Below are 15383 nucleotides of genomic sequence, written 5' to 3'. Positions count from 1 at the left end.
GGGGGGGGGGGGGGGGCTTGTGATGAATTTATTAAGGAATGGGAGAAAATTGTTTCTTCTCCAACCTATTGTAATGAACCAGTAATGTGTACCCTTTTGTTTTGGAGGATCTCTGTTTTCGAAGGTACTGTATAATAACTTCCTAGTTATAACACTTATTTATCGCATGAAATTATCATTTTATTTATAACTTAACTTATACTTTCATAGGTAACGAATGTTTGATGTCTCAAATACGATGTTCGAAAGTTATACTTGAAGATGAAATTGCTGGAATGAAAACGGGCGGTCTACTGTAATGTTTTAAATCTATTAAATTGTATAAATTTAGTGTAATAGATAAATGAGTTTAAAAACCTAATTCTATTATTTATTTCAGTCACTGGCATGACGATGAATCATATGATGAAGATTGTTCAGAGGAAGCATGCTGTTCAAGCAACCAGAAATGCTGTTCAAGCAACCGGAAGTGAGAATATCCCTATGTTTTCTATTGTTTTATCACGTCTATGGTTGATTTAAAATTTTCGATAACACGCTGTTGTTACTTTGAAATGCGTATTTGTGTTTTATTATGTCTTGAATTTGAACTTATTTTTAACTTAATCTTTAATTAAAGTATTAATATAGTATTATGTATATCATTACTATTAATATATATAACACTACTACCACTATATATTATGGGAAAAAGGAATATGCTGTATTCCGTTATTAAGGAAAGTTTGAAATATATGTAATATTAGCTTTGGTTAAAAATATATTTTATGATGGTAGAATTGTAAAATTAAACTGATAAAATCTAAAAAGATATTGAAAATATCTCAATATCGATAAAAAAATGAACAAAGAGTAAACTATGATTATTGAATACCAAGAAAATGTTAATAAAAATATATACGGACAACTATGATAATCGAATTTAAAATAATTGAAAAAATACCATTAAAGTATTTTCGATGATATAATTATTATACTTATTGACATTATCTCTTGAAAAAAATTTCCAAAAAAAAAAGAAGATAAATCTATATATTTATACACTTTTAATACATGCTAAACTCTACACATAAAAATAATTACTTTAAGAACTTAGACTTTACTTTTCGTTTCAATCCAGTTTATGCTATCATGGCTAATCTACTTTCTAATGCTATAAAGAATAGAATCGGGAAAAAAAACTATTTTGTTGATTTGAACGACTTGAATCCTTTCATTCATGAGTGAAAACTTAGAGTAAAGATTCTAAGGAAATTTGAGTGTGTTCATCCTCTCTACAATTCGTCTGATTTGATCTTGGTTGATGAAAAGGTATTTTTATACGATAGAGATTTCATAATTTAGGCTGTTCTTTTACATATTAATAAAAAATTCTCGCAGGGTCAAAAAATACACGCTTTGATAGATCCTAGATTTCGCGACGGTTTTTAAACAATTAAGAAGGAGAGTGGATAATCTTGGTAAGTTTCTCACTAAGCAGAGTTATCGGGAATTTTAGACCAACTGATCATTGTTTTATGATACATTGGAGAACCATAACATGGTTTAGAAAGATTGCTGCTTTGTTTTCAAATCAATTCTTCTCTTTTGTATCATTTAATGATATCAAAAGTGGTTATTTAGACTCTGCTTATTGTGTTGGTAATATAATAACTAAGTTGGTTGTAAATTTATAATTTAGGTAGATATGATCGGAAGAGTACTGCGGGCTGGAAATCACTTTGAGGAAGGTCCTCCGACAAAGAATGGAATGAGTTGTTCTTGATTTGGAAAATATTGAGTATGTTATTTAAATTCATTAATCTAAAATTATTTGGTGACACTTTGACTACATTCTAAAAATCTTAATGTAGGGGTGATCGATTGTCGTGCCGATTACCAAAACCTTATGCGAACGATTTCTTTAATGATTGGATACATTGTGTTGATGATATCATATGTGTCATACGTTTTGCAAAATTGAGAGAAAACAAGGTTAGTATAATTCTATATCTATATGTTTAGTTATAGTTACATCAATTTAAATGGTTTAATATAATAGACTACATTTTGCTTCGTATAAATTCAATCATGGTAACCATGGTGTATAATTGTACGAGAGTGATGATAAATCCTCCATGTCCGCATGTCACACAGATGAGAGATGCCTTTGATTATATGGAATCCTGATTTTAATAGTTTTGAAGTTTATGGGCTTTTTATTGATATAGAATCTTGATTTTTTTTTATAATTTTAAAGTTTATTGTCTTCTAGATTTGATATACGATTATTCAATAATTAAAAACTTTATGGTGTTCGGTTTGATATAAGATTTACAAATATTATTTATACATATAAAATGTCACATATTTATTTATACATATAAAATTCCATATTTACAAATTTGACTAAATATTTTATTTATATTATTCATAAATAGATATTCTATATATGAATGATCATCTACATAACGAAAGCATGATCAAAATTTATTTCATTGCATTCCTAACTAACTATAAGGGTAGTTACATACTTTTAGGAAATAATATTGTAAGATAAAATTATTAAAGTCCATAATATCTACTTACTAAATTAATATAATATAAAAATAATTTCTTGAGCGAATATATTTATATTCAATTTACACAATTATTATAGAATACCGGAAACGTAATTTGGAAAATATTAATTAACACTTATATTCATATTACTATAATCTTAAAGAGTCGAATTATTAACTTTCCATTATAAGGGACGATGAACATATATATATATTTTTTTAAAAGAAGCAAGTTTACATTATTATCATAATATACTTACAAAAATGTTAATTAAATATAACAATTATCTTAAAAGTAAAAAATCCGTTAATTTGTATTCTTATCGTCTGAAAATGTTATATTGACATAATTTAAATATGATAATTATTATGATAATTCAAAAAGGAAGATAATTACAAAATTCAATATTATCATATTCAATATATATGTAAAAATTAGGAATTGGATACTCTATATATAGTGATACACATTAGAACATTGTGTACAATTCGACCGTCCTTTTTTAAAAATCAAAATATTCATTATGGCCTCCAAACAAATCATTATTTCTCCCTATGTTAACATTAACGAGATCAATCCTGCTCTGGATCACTACAAGATCAGGGTTCGTGTGATAAGATTTGGAAAGCATTCAAATCACTGAAGATGGTTTTAGTCGATGGGTAGGTTTGTTTCGATTAATTCAAGTTTATTACATAAAAAGTTGTTAACAATAATTGAAAAAGTTTATTAAAGCTTTCCTACACCTTAATATCGATTTTGATTCAAACGTATTGACGACTGCTTTAAATTTAAGGGAACAAGAGTTCACGCGTCTATTGAGGATGCATTGGTGAAGAAATTTCATAACCAAATCAATGTTGGTGAATCGAAGATAATCGATACTTTCAGTTTGGTTGATTATGACGGTGATTACAGGACAAGTGCTTTGGGATTTAAGATGGTGTTCTATAGAACCACCACATTTAAACCATGTGATGATTTTTCGGTACGAGTACCTGAAAAATACTTTCAAGAATTTTCAACTATCTTGGCTGGAAAAATAGATAAACAAGTATTGTTTGGTAAGTTGTGAAACTCATGTATATATATACTCAGTTACTGATTAGTAACTAATATTGTTATGTTTTAAAGATGTGGTGGGCCAAATTGCTGGTGTTGATTCTCTTGATAACGTTAAAACTAAGGGAAAGGAAAATGTGAAGATAAGTTTTGACTTACAAGATTTAAGGTCTGTTTTTTAAAAATTAAAAACAAACTACAAATATTTTATAGCGGAAACTAACTTGAACTTTGTCTTTACAGTGGTGACCGATTAAGTTGTACGATATGGGGTGATCTTGCTAGAACTTTTGAAGCTTCTATAAAAGAACACGAAAACTCGGTTGTTGTGTGTGTGATTAGATTTGCATGTTTGAAAGAGTGGAAAGGTAATTTTTAAATGATATTTAGTTGTTTACTGTTCTCTGATTTAATTAGTTGAATTAACATCTTCTTGATAAATTTAAAAATTATTTCACAGGCAATTACAATGTATCAAACGCATTCAACACCACATATATTCACTTAAATCCATCAATTCCCGAAGTCAAAAAATTCCGACAAATGTATTTAGTTTTCTTAATTATCAATTAGACGCTAGACATGTCTAAACGTATTCACATTCTTATCTTTTATTTTCTTAAAGGATGCCAAACACTAGCGTTGTTGAGTTGGTTCAAAATGAGGATGAAGCAAAGAATAGACAGCCAAAGGTAACTTTGTATGAGGAGTTTCTCATGAAAAATGAAAAGAAGACTATCGACGACATCCTATATTCACTAGAGGTATTGTTAATCTAAACACAACGTTCAAAATAATGACAATTACAAAATAGTAATCATGATTGTATATATAGGTTCGTACATGTGTGACAATTGGAACAATATGTTCGGTCGAGACAGTGCCTAAGTGGTATTACATTGCATACAAAGAATGTAGAAAGAAGGTTCAACCATATCAACTAGAGTCTGTCAAGGGAAAAAAATGTCTATATAGTTGTGGTGTTTGCGATGATGATGTCAAAGAAGTTCTTTACAAGTATGTATTATTTAATATGATTAGAATTGTATTCATGCGAATATGTTGATCATTTGATTGCTTCTATGTCTTTTAGGTATAAACTCATACTACACGTTTCTTATGGAACTTCTCCAAAGATTAAGCTGCTTTTTTTTATGGTCTAGCCCAGCTTTTTGTTGGTAAAAAGGATGATGAATTGGTTTCCCAAATAGCCGAGGTACGTTCTATCAGGATAGATAATGTACTTTCTACCAGAATATATATTTTCTAGGAATCTATAGTAACATGCGCTTTTCTTACAAATTTGAAACAATGGTCAGGACGATCTTAACATCATGTTCGTTTCTCTTTCTGCTCTAATCGGGAAGACCATGCTCTTTAAGATTTCTATCACCATTAATAATTTGAAGAGTGACAAGGGTTCTTATGTTGTTGAAAAGTTTTGGGAAAAAGAGGATATGGTAAACCAGTTTGTCAAGGTAACATATTAAATTAATAATGTAGTCTATCAGATGATTAAATTAATTACTATAATTCCATTATGTGCTTATCCTTAATAAAGTTGCTAGGAAACTTACAGAAAGGTTAATGATAATTGAAATGAAGGATTATCGTCCAATCTCTTGCTGCAATGTTTTATATAAGGTTATCTCCAAAATCTTAGCAAACAGACTGAAATGTATTTTGCCAAAATTCATTGCTGCCAACTAATCTGCCTTTGTTCAAGATCGTTTGCTTATCGAGAATGTCCTTCTAGCTACTGAGCTTGTAAAGGATTATCACAAAGACTCTCTTTCCAGCCGTTGTGCCATTAAAATTGACATTTCCAAAGCATTCGATTCGGTCCAATGGTCCTTTCTACGTCATGTTCTCACCGTTATGGACTTTCCTGAGGAGTATGTTCACTGGCTCATGCTCTGTGTTACGACTGCATCTTTTTTCTGTGCAAGTTAATGGTGACTTGGTTGGCGACTTCCAGAGTTCTCGTGGGTTGAGGCAGGGATGCTCTCTATCTCCTTATCTTTTTGTCATCACCATGGATGTCCTCTAAAAAATGTTGGACAAAGCAGCAGGTCAACAAAAATTTGGATACCACCCTAGATGTAAGAACATTGGTCTCACTCATCTCAGTTTTGCAGATGATTTAATGCTTTTCTCAGATGGTAGGATACGCTCTATTGAAGGGCTGATGAGTGTTTTCGAGGAGTTTGGTAAATTTTCAGGATTGAAAATCAGTATGGAGAAATCCACAATTTATTTGGCTGGTGTCACTAACACGGTTACTCAGGCGATTGTTGAACGGTTTCCCCTAGGTGTGGGTACTCTCCCGGTTCGGTACATTGGTTTTCCTCTGGTTACCAAAAGGTTAGCTGCGGCAGACTATCTTCCGCTCATTGATCATGTTAAAAAGAAGATTGGTTCTTGGACTGCAAGGTATCTTTCTTATGCAGGACGACTGAATCTTAGTATTTGTAGCTTTTGGATGTCTGCTTACCGGTTACCTCAGGAATGTCTAAATGAGGTTGATAAGTTATGCTCTGCGTATCTCTGGTCCGGCTCTGATATGAACTCAAGTAAAGCTAAGGTGGCGTGGGAATCTATTTGTAAACCGAAACAAGAAGGTGGTCTGGGACTACGCTCTCTTAGAGAAACAAATGTTGTGTGATGTTTGAAATTGCTCTGGCGGATAATTTCTGGAGGAGACTCTTTGTGGGTTCGATGGGTGAGAACATATCTTCTTAAACGGGGCACTGTTTGGGGACTGAAGGATAGTAATCCGTCTGGTTCATGGATGTGGAGGAAAATCCTTAAATGCAGAGAAGTTGGTCAATCCTTATGTCGGGTGGATGTTCACGATGGTGCTGATACTTCTTTTTGGTATGATAACTGGTCCAGAATGGGACATTTAGTGGACATTGGTGGAGATAGAGGGTGTATTGATATGGGGATTAGCCGTACAGCCACAGTTCTTGAGGCACCGTGTCGATTACCTCAATGAAATGGAGGAGGTTTTGGATAACCAATGGACTCAACGGAAGACTGGTAAAGATGTAGCACTATGGAGGGGAAAAAGGGATGAGTATCGATACAGTTTCTCTACTAGGGATACTTGGCAAAATACTCGACAGATTTTGAACTCCGTTTCTTGGCACACCGCGGTCTGGTTCACTCACGCCACTCCTAAATACTCGTTCACAGTCTGGCTCGCTGTTCAAAATCGCCTTTCTACAGGCGACCGGATGCAGAGTTGGAACAGCGGTGTTGATGCAACATGTGTGCTCTGCAACACTGCTGTTGAAACACGAGATCATCTAATTTTCTCCTGTGCTTACTCTGCAGAGGTTTGGACAAGACTTGCTTCTCACATCTATAAGGCACGATTCTCAACGGATTGGCTGACCATTATTGCTTACATCTCTTCCCACGGTCTCAAACGCGTTGATGCCTTTTTAGCCAAATATACTCAGCAGATTCTGGTGCACACACTGTGGCGAGAAAGAAATGATCGCCGCCATGGGTCATCTCCTAGAACACCAGCTCAACTCATAGTTTGGACGGATCGCCAGATCCGAAATCAATTGCTAGCAATCAACTCCTTGGGGATCAATGATACAAGGATGGACTGCTTACTTGGCTTGCTACCCGCCAAATATGATCATCTTTTACATCTTACGGTTTAAGCATTGTACACATGTTTTCCTCAAACTATCGATCACACTGATGCACTTGATGTAAAAACGTTTTTCTTTGAATCTAATTTAACATTATTTTCAAAAAAAAAAAATGTTAATGATAATTACTAATAACTAGAACAAGCTGAACAAATTTGAAACAACCCTTCCCTTTTTTTTTTGTAATAATATTAATTTACTAGTGGTCCCATACCCACTAACAACCTAGCAACAATCAACAACAGCGGATAACAAAACAATTCCATTAAACCAATAAGAATTCCAACAATAACAACCTAATAACCAACAATGCAATAATCCATAACCAACAAGGAAATAACCAAGTTCCAACATCCTACAATGTTCTATCAACTCAACACTAGCAACCTAACAATATCTAGACCATAATCAATCAAGCCTCTAGAACATCCTCCTCCTCATCGCCTTGATTCCACGATCACACTTTGCCTTTACCTGCACCACAAACACATATGGAGATGCATGAGTATTATTATAAACACTCAGTGAGGCCATCCTCCCATCTACTGGGCTATACACACAAGCAAATGAGATTCTATTGTTAAGTTAAGCAAATAAACACAATCAACACATCAAATAAGGCAACACTCATCATCGGTTAAGATTGGTGTCGATCGACGCTAGCACAACATGGTGTCGACCGACACCACACTAGTGTTGATCGACACTGCTTCTGCAGACGCGAACTGCACGAATCCAAACGTCAATCCTCCATTTCAAATCACCATGAAACCATCTCAAATTCTCCCAATCGCCTTAGGAACCTATGGGAACCACGAAAACAACAAACCCAAGCAAGCAAACACCACAAATAGACAAAGAACAACGAAAAAAAAAGAGATCTCAGGCTTAGATCAGCCATGGTCAAGCACTCACCTCTTCTGCAGAAAGATTTGATTGAGAAACAGTGGAAACAACACCACAAGAAGCTTCTCCTTCGTTCCCAGCAACCACACTCCCTTCCACAGCAACATATCTCACCAAAAACCACCAAGAACAAGCCAAAATCTCTCAAGAACACTCACAAATGTTTTCTCTCCTTTTCCTCTCTTTTTTCTCACTCAACGGCTACAAGACAAACCCCAAGAACCCTTAACTTGTCACTTCCCCTCTTATATACTCGGTTTAGGTAACTAAACCAAACCAACCAAACCAAAATTGCGAATTAAAACCAAACCCGACGAACCCAGAAAGAGTGGTGTCGATCGACACACCCCTGGTGTCGGTCGACACTCACTCTAAAAATCCAAAATCTGGTTCGCGGATGTTACAATTCTCTCCCACCAACAAGGATTCGTCCTCGAATTCCGCAGCACCGTCCATCCGTCAAGGACCTCCGTGCCACCGTCAACACGGCCCGCACGTCCTCCGACCGGACTGAACACCGTCAGCCAAGGTTTCCTGTGCAACTGTCGCAACAGCTTGCACACCTCCGACTGAACCCCGACGTCTCCCTCTAGCCAATATAATCACATCCAAGACGCTATTTGCTCACAACTCAGTGCTTCCCCCGTCAGTGGTCACAACCAACGAATCATGCCGGCTTGCTATCAGGCCAACCTCCTTAAGCTACAACATCCAAGAAGTCACTCACACACACTCCCTCCACTCTCGGGTCGCAACCCTCGAGACATACCAGCTCACTACCTAGCCCCGGCTCAAAGCTATGGTATCCAGGGAGTCTCAAATATTCCGCTCTTGGGTCGTCACCCTAAAGCGTGCTCTCGGATCGTTATCCGAAGCAACAAACCACTCCCAATCTCTGGCCACAAAGTCCATCAACCACCCCTAAGCGACCAAGTATCAAGAGAGATGGGCTGGAATACTCCGTACCCGCTTCAGCCACGGACTACGACTTGGAACCGGCTAGACAAGCTCAAGTCGCGACTTGCTTCTCAAACCACTTCTTAAACCTTACCTTCAACCTCGCCTCGGGCTCCCAAGTCTGCTCCTCTACTCCATCACAGTCCCACAGAACTCTCATCAACAAAATCTTCTTCTTCCAAAGTTCCTTGACTCTCCTCTCGAGCACCCTCAACGGTCTCGCCTCCAACGTCATGTTGGGCTGAAGATCCTCAGGAATCTTAGCCAACAACCGATCACCTTCGTGAAGACACTTAATCAGCATCGACACATGAAATACCATGTGGAATGCACGCATAACCTCTGGCAACTCCAGCCGGTATGCCACTGGTCCCACCCCCTCAACCACTCTGAACGGACCCATGTACCTCGGACTCAACTTAGTCTCTGTCAATCACCTCTTCGGACCCCGCAACATGGCAATCTTGAGGTACACTCTATCACCAACCTGAAACTCAAGATCCTTCCTTCTCTTATCAGCATAGCTCATCTGCCGATCCTGAGCCTCCTTCATGTTCAGCCTCAGAACCCGAATCTTCTCCGAGGTCTCCTGAACAAAATCCGCACCATATATGCTCCTCTCCCCCACCTGAGTCCAGCATAACGGTGTACTACACGGCCTCCCATACAATGCCTCATAAGGAGCCCTCCCAATACTCGCCTGGTAGTTGTTGTTGTAAGTAAACTCTACCAAGCTCAAATGATCTGACCAATGACCACCCCAATCCAACACGCACATCCTCAGTAAATCCTTCAAAATATGGATCATTCTCTCCGAGTGACCGTCCGTCTAAGGATGGTATGCTGTACTCATATGCACCTTCGTGCTCATATGTGCCTGAAATGCCCTCCCGAACACCGAGGTGAACTTGGAATCTCTATCAGACACAATACTAGCAGGCACACCATGCAATCTGACTATCTCCCTCATGTACTTCTTGGCCAAAACCGCTGCTCCATCAGTTTTCTTGATGGCCAGAAAGTGCGTAGACTTAGTCAAACGGTCCACAATGACCCAAATCACATCAAACGTCCTCGACACAGGCAATCCCACCACAAAGTCCATCGTGATCATATCCCACGTCCACTCTGGAATGGGCAAACTCTGCAATAATCAACCAGGAACCTGATGCTACGCCTTCACTAGCTGCCAAGTGTCACACTTCGCAACCCAATCGGCTACATCCTTCTTCATCTCGACCTGGTGATAATACCGCTTGAGGTCACGGTACATCTTGGTCGCCCTTGGATTAATAGATAACTGATAACTCTATATTTTACCATCTTTTAGCATGCATTTATCTCCTGTTTTGCATTGTTTAGAGTTAGTTTTAGCACATTTATGTCTTTTATTCTCAGTTTATGCATTATTTGCATATTTGTGTGCATAAACAGGTGAATTAGGTACTTTGGAAGCACAAAGGAGAAGTTGTGATCAAAAAGGGACATCTAGCAAGGGAATAAGGCTCAAAAGAGGAGGAAAGCAATCACTCAACAATGGAGTCGAGCACACACTCGACCGTTTGCCAAAGAACACTCGGTCGGATTCAAAACAAGTCCCTCAAAGATCGACCCGAATAAAGATCTTCCGTTGGCATTCAGCTTCCAAGTTATTCGCAAAGGTTGTAGACACCCGAGTTAGCTTTCCAATGCCAGTGGTCTCAGGCCGATCGGAGTTATGGTGCAAAAGTTATCCCGAATTTACTGAACAGATATCATCCCAGATCGAGGACTCGACCGTTGGAAGAAGCAGAAGAAGAGGTCACTCGACCATGCACTCGACCGAGCACATGGTCCAGTTGCGAACCGCCTCTCTATTTTGTCTCCTAGCTAACTAGGGCTTCCCTTCTTTTCTATAAACAGGTCTCTTAACTCTGGCCACAGAACAAGCTCGTTTTTTAGGTCTAGCCACCAAAAATTGTAATCTTCATAACTTTTGATCCTTTAAGTATTTTCATTTGATTTCTTCTACAAAGTTGCTTATTTTATCATCATCTTTATGATTATGTCTGTTTCATCATTTTCTGGGTTTGTGTTCTTACATCTCATTTATTAGATTCTGAGTAGAGATAGATTCTTAAGGATGGGTTAGGTTGGTAGAGAACTTACTTTGTTTAGGATTGTTTAAGCTTGAATTCCATAAAATCATTTCTAGATTAGATATTCTCTATGCTATTCTTATACTGAGAAGGTAAGGATAGATCTTAAGCTTCTTAGCATCCCACCAATGTCTAAGTTGCTAGATAAGGCTAAGTCTAGAGATTATCATGAAGCATGCTAAGAGATGAGATGTTTAAAGTGATTTCTGACATGAATGATCTGATTCTTAAAGCCTGTTTAGTATGGTTTTACCAATGAGAGAGTTGGGTTAGGATGTTACTAAACTTGATTACCTCTGTCATGAGAGTGGATTAGTAAGCCCTTAAGATCATTGTCTAAGGATTAGCTCTTTGTTGACTGAGTTTTGTTAAGCAACCTAGGTAGATTAAGTTTAATACCAACCAATAATTCCCATCCTTAGGATCTATTTGCTACTTGTTTGCTTATGTTTCTTGCATTTAATCACTTGTCTTTTCTGCTTTATTGTTTGTGCTTTTAGTTTTAAGTTTAATCTTCTGTTCTGCATCACTCGACCATGCACTCGACCTTGGTTCATACCATGCTCGATCGAGTGCTAGGTCGAGCTCCAGTTTACTTTCTAGTTTATGCATTGTTCTGTTCTGGTTTGCTCTTGTTTACTTCTGCTTATTAGTTTATCTTGCTTAGTATTCTTTATTGCACTTGTTTACTAGTTTAATTTATGCTTATTACTGTCTTTAAGTTATTTACTTTATTGCATTTCATTTCTGCTTCATTAAGAGTATAGATACCAACCCCATATCTGAATTGGCTTAACTTGTACTATCTTGATTGCATCTTTTGTGATTAGCATAATCCCATTTGGATTGACACCTTAAGTACTACAATGCATAAGGGTAATTGAACCTGCTAGGATTAGGAGAGACACAAAAATCCTAGTATCAATAACTTGCTCGAATGAGCCTCTCTCAGTATCTCCTCCCTCAGGTCCTCACCCTTGGGCACACAGACCCGACCATTCACAAGGATAGTCCTGTTAGTAGAGACTTACTCCGAACCCGCAGCCTTAGAGGCATTCACTAGCCCCTCATCACTCTCCTGAGTTAACCGCACTCTTCTCAACAAATCCGCTCGATCAGCTGCCTCCAAAACCCAAAGGTTCCTGTGAGATAGCACACAACCTCAATGCACTGATCTCACCTACCAACGCCTCCATATCCTACTCCTGAGCCGAAGCCGCCCGCTTTCGACTTAAGGCATCTGCAACCAGGTTAGCCTTACCAGGATGGTAAGTGATAGTAGGATTTTCACCGAGGGTATCAATTCCCTATGCAATTGTAGTACAAAGGGTTATCAATCCAAATGGTTGTTATGCTAGCAGATAGGATGCAATCAGAAATAAGCAAGTCAAGCCAAATAATAATGGGGGTTTTATCTATTAACCTAAGGTGAACAAAAATAAGAAAACAGAAAGAGCAAAAATCAAGAACAACTCGAAGTACCACACGATGCAGGTGATCGAGTACCAGATCGGGTTGGTGGTCGGGTTGATATAAAAACAGTAAACAATCAAGATGCGAAAGCTCCTAAGGATGGGGTAATCGACTCCTAAGTGTTCCTGACCAGTATGGATGTCCTACATGCCTTAAGCAAATATTCCCTAGACAATGAATCTCTAAAATCTTGTTAAAACACTCTCGTGATAGAAACAATCAACCTTGATCACTCCCCTACCCAACTCTCATTGGAGAAACATGACCAAGCAGGTAATACAAACCGATTCATTATTGTCAATAAACCCCTTACTCATCTAATCTCTTAGGCTAAGTGAGTAAATCTCTAGCATTGAATGATTCAAGCATTTCATCTACACCTCTCGGTGGTAAAATGCCCTAGATCTAATCTCAACCTCTCGGTCTGTTGACAACATTAAGAACACCAATCTAGAAGGGAATTTATAAATCATAAACAACCAAGCTAAGACATCATAATCGATCAAGAACACAAAATCGTCTATCCCATCCCTGGAAACTTTACTACACTACTCAGATCTCATTGCAGAAAAGATAAAAGCATAGATAAACGAAAATTACATTATATTAAAGATAGAAGTAGAGTAGAACAGTGTAGAGTAGAAATATAAGAGAAAATGCAAAAAGAAATGAATTAAATCCTAACAAAAGTGTAGAAAGAGTTTTGAGTTGCTCAGTTTCTCTCCCAGAAGCTCTCACTCTCTGTTCTGAGGGTCTGTGGCGTGCTAGGGCGAGTGGAAGAAGAGGGAGGGTTATATATGGAAACTCATTAACCCTAGCTTCCCAGTCCTGCCCGAGGGTCTGCTCGATGGGGTGCACGAGGATGTGCTCGGGTTGCTCTTCGGCTAGGCTCTCGGATTGCTCCCACAGCATCAGAATCGACCTCCATAGGGTCAGTAATAGTTCTCTCGGACGTAAACAGGTCCCTACGTTAAGGAGATCGACAGACTGCGACAACTACAGGATCGAGACAGAGAACACGAGTCTCTACACGATCGGTTGCTCGAGCATCCTCTCGGGTGGCGGATCGGGTCGAGCATTGGGTTGGGGATGCGAAACGTCCAGCCGACGGTTGGGAATGTGGAATGTTTCCCCTTCCTTGTGACTCGTGAGCTTCGGCGGCATCACCTCCGGTTCTAGCAGTGACGGAGGTTGATCTGCTCCCCTTCTTTTGATAGGTCTTCATCTTTGGTGCCATTGGTGGATCTTTGAACTTTAGAACAGAGACTAAGCCGAGATTAGTAGGGTTAGTCCACAAAAACAAAGAAAACTCAATTTCTAGAGAGAGCAGGAGTTTGGAAGACAAAGAGTTTAGGGTTTAGAGAAAACTTAGGGAATTATGGAGTTGTGAGGTTAAGGCTCCTTAAATAGGGAAGGTTGGCTTCTTGGGCTTCACCGAGATTAGGCTAGGGTTTTGTGGAATTCGGACTCCACTCGCCACTCGATGGGGAACACGACCAGACGCGTCGGGTACGGATTCGGGTAGAGCCTTGGGTTCCCTAAAATTTCTCTTTCATCTTTTTTTTTATTATAAATATGTAAAAATCAAAAATAATTCAAAGTAAACAAATAAATAATTAAAAGAAAAATAAAAAGATACTTTTGGGACTTCCTCCCAAGTGAGCTTGTTTTAAGTCACTAAGTTTGACTCTTCATGCTTTTTAAGCATGTGATAGGAGGGAGAGGTTCCGGAATCCTCTCCACTGTAATACGCTGATTCAAGGGATTCTCCAAATCTTGTCTAGGTTCCACAACAAATGTAGTGTTGACTTCTTCAAGATGCTTGACTTTTCTCTGCATTGTTTATTTCTTGACATCAAACTCCATCTTGAAATGCTCCCCATGCTCAATTCTGATCTTGCCTTGTTTAACCTCAATCACTGCTCCTACTGTTTCCAAGAATGGTCTCCCTAGGATCAGTGGATCGTCTGGTTCCTTATCCATATCAAGGATCATAAAATCAGTGGGACTTCCACCCTTCCAATCTTGAGAGGCAAATTTTCCAGGATCCCAATCGGATGTCTGATTGTTCTATCGGCTAGAACAAAATACAGACTACTCGGTTTAAAACTGCTGAAACCCATCTTGTTGGCAACTGACAGCGGCATGATGCTGACTGAAGCTCCCAGATCGCACAAGAAATTTTTGAAAATCCGAAGTCCTATCGAGCATGACAAAGTAAAAGAGCCAGGATCCTCCAATTTCTCCTCGATTCGCAGCTCAGGCTCTAAGCACACTCCACTCCTGAGAATTTCATACCCAATCTCCTTGACAGCTTCCTTAACCTCAATCTCCAGCTGAGCTGCCTTCTTGATGATTTCCTCTCGAAGTTCGTGTGGTGGCAAGAGCTTAGGAGGTGGAGCCTTTCGCTTGGCCATACAATGCCATGTATTTGAGTGTGAGTAGATGGAGCATCTCGTGCTCCTATGTGGGTCCTATCTTGAGGAGCTGGTGGACCATTCTGATTATTCATCTCCTCCTCAATTGTTGGTGTTTGCGGTTGTTGGACTTGTTGTTGACGTAGTAGCCTAGGTCTGTCGATGTTGTCTATGAAAGGACTCAGGTGTAGGCTACCTTTGGATCGTGTTTGCATGCA

The 15383-nt window shown here is 38.4% G+C and overlaps 1 protein-coding gene across 1 annotated transcript; it reads left to right on the top strand.

The window, feature by feature from the left end:
• Window positions 3065-5201, top strand: LOC104720391 (replication protein A 70 kDa DNA-binding subunit C-like). Its single transcript, XM_019230736.1, has 9 exons — window positions 3065-3145; window positions 3338-3605; window positions 3676-3772; window positions 3847-3971; window positions 4064-4148; window positions 4229-4295; window positions 4772-4819; window positions 4923-5081; window positions 5172-5201. The coding sequence occupies exons 1-9, from the start codon at window positions 3065-3067 to the stop codon at window positions 5199-5201; spliced, it is 960 nt and encodes a 319-aa protein (XP_019086281.1).

The sequence above is a fragment of the Camelina sativa genome, chromosome 10 (assembly GCF_000633955.1).
Source record: "Camelina sativa cultivar DH55 chromosome 10, Cs, whole genome shotgun sequence".
Taxonomy (NCBI): Eukaryota; Viridiplantae; Streptophyta; class Magnoliopsida; order Brassicales; family Brassicaceae; genus Camelina; species Camelina sativa.
Note: the sequence above shows the minus strand (reverse complement) of the source record. Positions and strands in the feature narration are given on the sequence as shown.

Bases quoted from the DNA above. Each gene is read 5' to 3' on its own strand.
- LOC104720391 (XM_019230736.1), top strand. From the start codon at position 3,065: ATGGCCTCCAAACAAATCATTATTTCTCCCTATGTTAACATTAACGAG. The intron at 3,773-3,846 runs GTCTGTTTTTTA...TTGTCTTTACAG, and splicing joins TTTGACTTACAAGATTTAAG to TGGTGACCGATTAAGTTGTA. The intron at 4,149-4,228 runs GTATTTAGTTTT...ATTTTCTTAAAG, and splicing joins GTCAAAAAATTCCGACAAAT to GATGCCAAACACTAGCGTTG.